This window comes from Triplophysa rosa, linkage group LG9 (genome assembly GCF_024868665.1).
Source record: "Triplophysa rosa linkage group LG9, Trosa_1v2, whole genome shotgun sequence".
Lineage (NCBI taxonomy): Eukaryota > Metazoa > Chordata > Actinopteri > Cypriniformes > Nemacheilidae > Triplophysa > Triplophysa rosa.
The window spans coordinates 14,496,090-14,507,185 of record NC_079898.1 but is presented as its reverse complement, the minus strand read 5'-3'; the positions used below and the strand labels follow the sequence as shown (position 1 = coordinate 14,507,185).

At 37.9% G+C, this 11,096-nt stretch overlaps 1 protein-coding gene across 1 annotated transcript; it reads right to left on the bottom strand.

The window, feature by feature from the left end:
- Positions 1-13: 13 nt before the first annotated feature.
- nfkb2 (nuclear factor of kappa light polypeptide gene enhancer in B-cells 2 (p49/p100)) lies at positions 14-9,736 on the bottom strand. Its single transcript, XM_057342375.1, is given in 24 exon segments — positions 14-696; positions 793-904; positions 1,106-1,269; positions 1,364-1,445; positions 1,558-1,778; positions 2,409-2,511; positions 2,611-2,780; positions 2,870-3,077; positions 3,174-3,288; positions 3,497-3,632; positions 3,816-3,989; positions 4,077-4,211; positions 4,339-4,477; positions 4,564-4,652; positions 4,745-4,849; positions 5,263-5,421; positions 5,524-5,636; positions 5,798-5,949; positions 6,028-6,126; positions 6,411-6,451; positions 6,548-6,626; positions 7,214-7,250; positions 8,952-9,010; positions 9,474-9,736. Coding segments are annotated over 23 exon segments (2,748 nt in total). The 5' UTR covers positions 8,969-9,010; positions 9,474-9,736; the 3' UTR covers positions 14-598.
- Positions 9,737-11,096: the final 1,360 nt, after the last annotated feature.

The following is an 11,096-nucleotide window of genomic DNA, read 5'->3' as shown; positions in this document are numbered from 1 at the left end:
ATAAAGATAAAAATAATGTACACAATAGCTTTATTAAAACATGCATGCACATGTTTACTCATCCACAGCACAAGCACATAACAACAACCAAAAATAAACATAAATAAAAGTGTTGAATGAAGGTATTAAGATGTATCAGAAAATAGACGAAATTCATTGCATTGCTTCGCGATCTACAAATACGCAAGAGTTTTCTCAAAGGCTGCATATATCAAACAAGAGCTTACAACAGACTTATTACACATACCGCAAATATATTCGAAGATTACAGCTGTACTTGTTACCGTGATGTGACTTTTAGCAAGTTGTTGTTCTTTAAATACAAGTATTTGAAATGTCTGCACTAAAATCACAGTTTCAGTCCAAACCCAGTAGAATCGATGTGTCTCAAAGCAACTGAGAACTGCTGTAATGTTTTGTTATGTAATACCAGTATGCTTTTGACCTCAGGACAATCCTCTTTGAATCCTTCTGCGATGTGCTTTATATTTCCACATGGTTGAGATGATGAATAGTTAGCCGTCAGTTCGCCCCATCAGTCTGAGCAGAGGCTTCTAAATAAAGTGCCACGTTTTCCTCAATGGATGGATCTTGATGATCAGTGATTGGCCACGGCAGGATTCGCTACACCCTCTCCAATGGAAGAGGGTATAGTGAATCCTGACTGACTACCAAAACCGCTGTCTGCTGTAGAATCTGAAAACAAATGATGGTGTGTATTTTATTCAAAAAGAGATTATATTTATGGACTGTGCATATATTCAGATTATGTTTACATGCTCTGCTGCATACCTGAATTTTGCTCGTCCTCTTTGGGTTTGCAGTCTTTCAGCAGTCTCACTCCTTCACTCACACCTAGTGACTGAAGTGCCTCCACCAGGACATCCACCGGACCACCACTCAACTGAACACATACACAAACACTCTTAAATACATGCTTCTGTATTATAAATATATCATATTGGTGGAGCATTGTTATCACTGCAAAGGTTGTGGATTTGATTCCCACAAAACGTATAGCTTAAACACTTTGGATAAAAACACCATCGGAAATGTATGTACTGTACAATACACATACACAAATAACACAGAGGCAGTCTCTTACCTGGTAGTTCTCCAGCAGCATCTGGCACGGCGTGGAGCTCTCCTGATACAGGTGAGTTAAAGTGAGCATGCCCAGTTTTTCTGCCAGCTTTTTCCAGGGAACATTGTCTTCAATGAGGATATCACACAGTTTTGTAAGCACCTCTTTATCTAAACTCTGGTTCACTGCAGGAATGGGAACATAAATGAGATCATGACCAAAATATTACATGTGTTAGAGGTATGGGTTTTTGAGAGAATGCATTAAATCTCCCATTACCTTCCTCTGTGCTAATTTTGGTCCTTTTGGAAGCAAAAGGACTAGTCTTAGGAGCTTTTCTACCATCTAATAAATCTTTAACCTGCGGAAGACGAAAGGAGACAGAAAGGTTACATTTATTTAAAAATAATTTATTTATTCAACCAACCACCCTTAGACGCTTACACACTATACATTATTATGTTGCATCGAACCTTTTGGCATTTGGCCAGATCAAACGGTGTGTGTCCAGCTGCGTGTCTCTTGCGTGGGTTGAATGCACATCTCTCGGATGAAATCGACATGCACTGAACTTGCTGAACGATCTCAGCTTGAAGCTGCCTGTTGCCGTTATTTGTTTCGCTTTCGTCATCTTCATCTGATGAAGATGAGCTCAGAAAAAGAGGCTCATCGTTCTCCAGGCGTTTATTGGCACCTGATAAAAAAAAACAGTAATTTTTACTACACTTAACAGTCCAATGTGTATTTTTTTAGGGAATCTATTGACAGAAATGCAATATAAAATACATAACTATGTGTTCAGAGGTGTATAAAGACCTTACATAATGAAATGTTATGTTTTTATTTCCTTAGAATGAGCTATTTCTATCTACATACATCGTGGGTCCCCTTACATGGAATTCACCATGTTGTTTCTACAGTAGCCCTAAACGGACCAACTGCTCTACAGAGCATGTTTCGTAAATATGCGAACTCCTTCAGCAAAGAAGCAAAAATGCGACAATATCTTAGTTACGTGTCAGTCACCGTAGTGCTTCGAAAGGGAGGGGTGGAGTGAGCTATTGGTTGCAATTCACAACCTCACCACTAGATGCCGCTAAATTTCACACACTGGACTTTTAAGCTTCTTAATGTGTTTTGGCAATGTGCTGACATTTAAGCTGTTACTACATTACTATGGCAACCAAATAGATCTACAGTATGGGATATTGCCTACGCTGTCTGCAAACCAGTCTGGATTTAAATAAATAATAAATCCTTTGCCCTGATGACTGTCATTATTTGCATATTTAACGTAGACTGTGAAAGAAGATCGTGTTGTTACCTGCAGCGATCAGCATGGAGCAGAGATGAGGAGAACCCTGACTGGCCGCGAGGTGAAGAGGACTGTTACCACCATACGTACATCCATTCACATCAGCCTTTAGCTGTAAAAGATATAACAAGGTATAAAACCACAACAGATGAACATGACAGATTTGTGGTGGCTGTTGGCTGAAAATTTGTGTTAACAGCAGGTCATTTACCTCAGTAATGAGATTACAGGCCACTTTTAGAAGGTTGTCTCGCACTGCCAGGTGTAGTGCTGTGTAGCCACTTTTCTGCTCTGGCATGTTGATTTTTGCTCCAGCCTCCACCAACAATTTAAGACAGTGCTCGCCATCTTTCTTCACGGCAATATGAACTGGATACTGACCTGAGAAAGGCACAGGACGAAAAGATCTCAGCCATGTAAAATTACATGTAATGTTGAATAAAAAGGGTCAACTCCTCCAGAAATCTCACCTGAGAAGTCAGCGCAGTTCACTAAATGGGCTTAGCGTTCTCCCAGCATTCCCAGGACCACTCGTAATATAGTTTCATCTCCAGTGTGAGCGGCCAGGTGAAGTGCTGTTCGACCATCTCGATCCAGAAGACTCAGGTCTGCCCCCATTCTCATCAAAATCTCAACTATCTTGGGCTGCTTTGTGATCACGGCTAGATGCAATGGTGTCTAAACGGGGAAAGAAAGGTTACAGCTGACGTTTATGACAACAGTTTGATCGAAAGAGTCAAAGAATATTGTTAGAGCAGACAGATGCTGTGTTACCTGACTGAGGTTGTTAAATTTGTTGATGAACTTCTGCTGTGGGCTTTTAGTCATTAAATGAATAAGTTGCTGCACCACAGCAGGTTGCTGGTGGATGATGGCCAAGTGCAGAGGCCTATGGGAAAACAAATGCAATAAAAAAACTCAAAGTCTGACCACTATACTACAACAACTCATAAGCAATGTTTCATAACTGTAGATTTACTATTCCTCACAGAGGGTTTTAAAGGTAGCCCGTACAAAATCTAGTACATAGCTATTATCGTGTATAATTGACGGAACATCTTTGACTTTAGTGCTTTCATATTTTTAAAAAGCCTCACGTGTCTCCGTTCTCATCCTGCACTCCACACAGATGTCTCTGTAGAGTCAGCAGAGGCTGCACATCTCCGGTGCTGCAGTACTTTAATAAAGCTTGGGCAGTGCTCTTTGCTGTCAAAGTGGCATGATTTTGCAGAACTGTGGGTAGAAATGACACAGGAAGGAAGCACGCATGAGTGCATAGACATCCTAAATCTGAATGTCTTGCGTACGCCCTGTAAGTGTTAGCTGCTGAGAGCTGGTTAAACGTAAATTTGTGTACTGTAGCTTGAAACAACGTATTTATAGCAGAAACCAATTCATGCTGCTTCATAGGCTTACCGATCTGAATTAATTGCTGTTGCATTTGAGAGCCAGGCTGAGCTTGTGTGTTTGTTGGTTGATTCTGAGATCCATCAGTCTGAGGGGCGGAGCTAGACATCTGTGCTCCTCCCCCAAAGCCACAATTTGGAACAAAAAATCCTGAATTATCCAATGTGTGGTTGAATTGATAACCTACAGACAATATGATCAGAACATAGTTTTGAATTCAATTCTGGACTGATCGAGTTGGAGAAAGACTGAATGAAGAATGGTAAAAACCTCCGCCCATTCCTCCCCCTCCTCCCCCTGTTCCAGCTCCAGCTCCAGGACCTCCAAAGCCTCCAGCTCCTCCTCTCCAGTGATCGTAGGGCTGAGGAAGGGCCTTCATCCTCTTCCTCTGGACCTCTTCTTTATCTAACATGAGAAATAGGAGATAAAAAGTGAACATACAAACAGCGCACATTACATCATACACAAATTAAACAACCTAAATTAGGATCGCAGTGTATTCTGTTGGTTTAGAATACACTACACTACTAACCTTGATTGTGTGGAATATATGTAAACTGCTTGGGTTCACTACAGTCGCCACCCTTCTTCCTCTTGAGCTGCAGGAAGACTGTGACGGGCCGTGTGATGTCTGTGCAGCGGTAGGCCGGTGTTTTAAACACGATCGCATACTGATGGGGTAAAGAAACAGTGTCAGTACAGTTTTTTTAAACCGCTTACAGTCAGACCGAAAACCAAGTTCTTTTTTCTAACACACCTGCTTGTGAACATCAGTGGGGGAGAAATCTCCAAAGGCCTCCCACCCTCCATCTTCTTCCTCCTCATAGAAACGGATGTCGATATCATCTGGAAACGAACAAGTGTAAGTCTATCATTTGATTTAAGAAATATATGTAAATGACTGCTAATCCATTTTAGAGACAGAAAATATAAATAACCTTTTTGAACTTTATCACAGAGCAGAAAGACTTCTTCTCCTCCGAGCACTGATCCTGAAGTTTTATCCATGCGGGAAATCTTCAGATTGGATGCATTTGGTGATTCTGGATAAAGAGTTTTTAGTAGATGAGCATTTCTTTGTCTCATTTGAAGTCATGAAGATTTTCTTAGCAAATAATGATAAGCAAATTCATTGAACTAATAAAAAGATATTAATACACAGCCCTAATATTAACATAATATGAAAATAAGAAATGACAAAAAACAAATAAAATATTGATTTACAGTCTATTAAACAATGCCTGATATTACAATATTACAATGCAGAACAGGGTAAAAGTATCTCAGTTTTTATTTCTTTTAAAGTGCCCAAATAACTTCTGTTTGTGTTCGCAAATCTGTCTTTTCCCCTCTTAAAATCAACACTGAAGTCAGAGTCATTTTTTATCGCCCCTGCTAATTGTTTCATGAATTGAGTTCATTCCGTTATGACTAAATGTTGTGTGGGAGAACTTACTACTGTCATATATGGGGTTGGAGACAACAGGCTTCAGAGCTCTGGTGAAACCTCCATTGCTATCCTGAAGGTAAGCTGTGAACTTTAATCTCACAATGTTTAGGTCCATGCTTTTACCCAATTCTTTGGCTTCTTGCAAAATAGCCTGTTCCTCTCCATCTGTGTAATTGTAAAAGAGAAACAAAGTGAGAAAACATTTGCATTCAATTGAAAAAATCTGCAAAAATTAAAAAATATGCCCAGTTTAGTAAATAAACTTACCACTAAACTTATAACCAGGCTCTTTTAACCTCCTCTTCTCTTCTCTTAACCTTTTAGTTAGTATGTCCACCACTCCTCTCTTAGTGACATGCAAAATGCCTAAATTGCTGAATCTAGACAAAGAAGAGGCCAGGGTTAATGAACACTGCACACAAAAACATTAACAACACTGAAAAAATATCACAAGTGGGTGCTTTGCGCAACTCACTTCAATCACAATAAGGAAAGCGACCATGAAATGAACAGTAATTGTGTGATTGGATGATTCACTCACTGTGCTGTCAGATCATTGGGCCCCACATCAATGATGCATATGCCACTGTCGTTACAGTGGCGTCCCACGAGGCTGTGTGCGTGAACGCGAGGGGGGTCGGTGTGTGTCACTAAGTGAACCTCTACACGAGCGTGGCCCGCGTAGTTGGCAACCTAAAAGTTTACAGCTGTTAATTTAACCATTTTAACATAAAGCATATGTTATAGTCATTGAACAGCTAAGACCGTTACCTTGACTGTGGGATATGTTCTTCTGTTTCTTTCACTGGAAGCCCCTGGCAAACCTCCATGGGACGGGCCCTCACATTCATAACGGAATCTGAATCCTCTCTGTAACGCATATCACACAAATGATATAACACACATACAAACGTATTTAACTAGTAACACTGACTTTGGGGAATTCCGGTTCTGTTCCTGGAATCATCCCAGGTTTTCTGCAAATTCAAAGCAACATATTACGATACAATAAAATGTGTCGTGTTTATAAGTGAACCTATATAAATTAATACTAATTAATTTAACACAAAAAGTGCTACACATTAAATCATGGGCCCTGGCTTATACCTAATTTTTTTAAAAAGTAAATAGTCTACAAACCCATGTGTACACACCTGTTTAGGCTCCTCGATTATCTGCAGATAAGGTCCATGTACTGATTTAAAGAGAAATACACAACTTTTGTATAATAAATAACTAAAACAAACCGTCATAAAATGAAACAGTAAGGCATGACACATTGTTATGTTACCTGTCTCTTGCACATAGGGTTCAGCCTTAACCTCAAAAGGTGGATGCAGATATTGGAGGTCCATCATAAATGGTAAAGACTAAAGACACATGCCAACAATTGGTATTGTTATATTAACTAATAACACTTTACAATACATGTTAACATTATTTACATGCAATAGCCAACATGGAAGAATACTTAAAGAATAGTAAACAGTACATCAATGAAGAATTCTACATATACCAATACATTTTTATGTTTTAGTATAAATTGGTAATGTGTTCACATGGATTATGAACAACAATATTTATTATTATAGATTACTAAAGAAATTGTTTACAAATTTTTGTTCATTGTTTGTATTATCTGATGTTAACAAAGTGTTACATATTAAAAATATATGCGAGAGCAAGTTTGTGTGTGTTTTAAAGGCAATGTGACTAAAGGCTAAAATTCAAGACTTTCAGTCTGGACTCGTTGCAGAAAGTCTGTGCCAGTCTGCAGATTTGATCAGTTAGTGTGTTTCTATCTGAAACTTTCAAAAAGTCTGCAAGTGTATGATGTCTAGTTAAAAAAAAATCTGTTCAGATTTTAAAAGTCTTGTAGTGTATTCCAGCCATAAGTAAGGAGATACATGTATAGAAATGTAGCAGTTATTAGCATTGTTGACATTATGCCGCTCACCTCTCCAAACTTCATTGGATACTGTGTGTCATCCATCCTGTAACGTAAGAGAATACTCTTATTGAGACCGTCTCACTCAAACTCCAAAAATACTCAAGAGCTTCTGTGTTCTAGTGTATTCTTCACCATGCTGAATCAAAACACAGACTGGCTGGTTTAACTGAGCTACACACCCCTACAGATATCATAATTTCCCCAGTTTTTCCCCACAAAGTATCGTGATCTAGCGAAGGTGTTAAGCCTACCTGACAAACAACACGCAGAGAAAAAGAGCTTCTCAGTTTTACACAAAGGACTTACGTAGAGCTGTTTCACTTTGTCAGAACAAGCATGCGTGCATGAGATTTGTTCGGCCTCGCTCCTTCTCTATTGCTCACTCGCTTGTGATACTTCCAGGAAGTCAGTGAAAAAAAAAAACAGAGGAAAGCCCCCAGAATACCAGCTCAGTGCTGCCACACACGTAATATTCAGAGAAATGCAGGTACATTGTTTTATCACACTGACATGAAGCCTTCTCTTTTCTGAATTTCCTCAACTTTCCAAATGCATTTCTTCTTTGAATTCCCGTCGTACTGGGTGTTTTAAACAAAATTCCTGTTATCAATCCCTCTGTCAACATTTCAAATAAAACCAATGACTATGCGAAAAAATTCCTATGTGTAAGTTACTAAAATTGAATGAAATAATTTGTGTAACAGAATTAGTCAGATGTCTACAAACTGCTGTCAATACCTGTGCCAAGAGAACAACCCTGATATTTGGGGAATGCCCCTCCTCTTCAGGCTCAAATCTTTGAACCCACAAACACTTCCACTTAAACCCAAACGGGAAATTCTGATGAAAATCTCTTAATGCTCTATGTTCATACACAAGTTTGCTCTATCAGATAGGAATTATGTATAATTTCATTATATTTCCAGTATTGTTTGATTATCCATGGATACTGTATGACAGGATTGCACAAGTGTCTTCAACTGCCACTGACGGGAATGAGGAAGCAGCGCACTGCTCGGGATGAGTTGTATTAAGATTGCCTTAAAGTACCAAACATTTTCTCTTTCTCATGGGGCAAAAAGCACAGTAAAATATGAATTGTCTTCTGAGCTGTCAATGCCCTAAGGTCACACTTTGAGTAAAACAGTAAATCCTGACGTCAAATAAAAGAGAGTAAAACACGTCTGGATTACAACCACATCCTGTCCTTCTTCTGTGAAATGATAACATCGTGCTTCTGGCAAACAGCCACCAAAGAAAGTCAAAAATAGACAAAAATGTTCATTTTAAAACTGGATTCTACAGAGGGTTGAGTCAGCTTTTTACAACTAAACACTAAACACTAAACACAAGACAAAACAAACAAAAAACACCACAATGAACCTATTATTGACTAATGGTATAAGGTAATCTGGCAGGTTTAACTCTGATATTTACAGCAACTGTTGACAAAACACCCCTAGACCCTATATTGCAAATTTCAGTGAAATATGCAATAATTTATGCAAGAATAAGCATATTTATAGCATGTTGAAACAAGTCTACATGTTACACATAATCACATTTAATCCTTTACAAGAATTGTTACAATTTTATATTTTAAAGCAGGCAGTCTCTGAACCTCTTAAACTGCAACCTAAAACAGCATTTTTGGTTATCAAAATGCTGGCTAATAACGTGTTGTCTAGGCAGCTCAATAGATTTTGACACAATGGCCACTCGCCAGAAGTGGAGAAAAATGTACCTTAGTGCTCCGGCCATTCTGTGTGTTGTTGTAGGATCATCCAAACCGGCTTTCAGACTCTAAAATGATTGAAATAATAAAAATTTCAAACATAATGTTTAACTGGGATGTGATTCCCCTGTTGTGCACATGCAACTCAGCCCCAAAAAGTACATCTGACTTTTGACGGGAATTTCCCCACAAAACACAGGACAAACTTTGCATAAACTAACAGTAAATTAAGCTTCTTTTGAATATTTCTCATACACATTAATGAAACACGTTTACAGTTTTTTTATTTGCATTTAATAACACAAAAGTGAAAGCTCCACATCGTGCGTATATTGTTACAATGTACACATCTCTGCAATACACAGTAACGTTTCCACATAACGTTACGTGTTTCATATGCACCACTATCATTATGTCAAACTGTCATTATGTAAAATTGCAGGCTTATACTATTTACAGACTTAACGTTATATGTCTCTTAATGCCGCTTTATTTAATACGTGATTAAGTTACTTAGGTTAGCAAACTTACCGTTTTTATCTGTGACGTTGGTCAGATCTCGTGTAGTTTCTGTTTAGAGTCAGCTGCTTACCTAACTGAACGATTGCGCAATTTTTTGCAACAAGCTAAACCATAAACAAATCCATGAAGAAAAAATAATATGGGTTTCTTTCCCATTTAGTATTAGCCTGTTCCATATGAGCCTGTACACGTCCATGAATTTGAAGCTCGGGTACTGGAAAGCCCCTGACTGCTTGGACTCAAGGGGAATTTCCGAAACCACGTGGTATACGAGGAGAGTTTTGATTGGTTTAGGTGGAACAAAATTTGTATATGCTTCAAAACTTCCGCTCAAAAAGAACATTGCGAATAAAAAAACAATACATAAATATTTGTGTAACTAAATATCAGTCTACACTCTAAAACACATACATAAGTACAAGGCGACGTACTGTTAAAACCTTATGCAACAAAGAGGAATAAATAGGTACGCATTTATTTCGAGAGCACAAATAAAAAATTAAAATCACATTCGTTGCTAAGCTTGTAATACAAATAATTTCATACATGCAAATAAACACTGTTTGTCAAGTTTTAATCTTATGTCAATCAACAACATGGTAAAACTGTGATGTGGGGATGAGGCTGTCAATCACAGCGACGGATGTCATTTTATAGATAAGTGTCTATACCACAGGAGACCATAAAACTCCATAGCATCATCTAAATTACTTGGAAATTCTTCATGCCTTAGTAGGGCTAAAGTCTAATAATAAAAAGTTCTGAATGACAGGAATGCTGTTCTCATCACACTGGAAATGGCTTCTGACAGTCAGGAGAAATGTGTTCTTCATGGCGGTCAGTATGGAACTAATCCTGTCAGCTACTACCTGGATGAACCTCACCTCTGACGCTGGGGCTTTGGACAAACTAGACAGAACAAAGAGAATGATACCTTGTTTAAAATAACATAAAATATTAAAAGTTAGACACAAACAACAGATATTCTGGAGAAGACAAAAAAGGGGGGTATCTTACCTATGCTCTTATTCAGCTTGTCTGGGGGAGTGTTCAAAAGGATCTTCTGTACAAGAGCAGGAGGGACTAGCACACAGGTTTGGCTACCTCCATCTCTCACAGTTAAAACAACTGGCCTAAAAAGATGATTCATGCAGGCATGTGATTAAAAGGGATGAAAGGAAATTTAGACCTAAACTCAAGAAACTCATTAATATATATTTTTTATAATGTAATAAACAATTAAGTAAATAATAAAAGGCAATTATCAACAGAACCATGGTGAATATTAAGAGACCAAAACAATCAAATCTCTTAAAACATGTGGGTAAAAAAGATCTGTTTTTAATTACATTTTTAAAAAATTTAAAAAAGTATTTTTAAAGTATTTTAAATATATGTTTAATATACAGTATAATTAAATAATTTCAGTATAATGAGTAATATTACAGTGTAATTAAAAATATAAAAAGCATTAAAGCATTCAAAGTCTATAGGAAATATTAAAATAATAATAAGAAACATAAAATTACTCCAAACGTTTGACTGGTAATGTAGTTAAAGGGATATTTCAGAGGCAAAACTAAATTTCCCCATGTTTTACTCACCCTCAAGGCATCCTGACTGAATATGGCT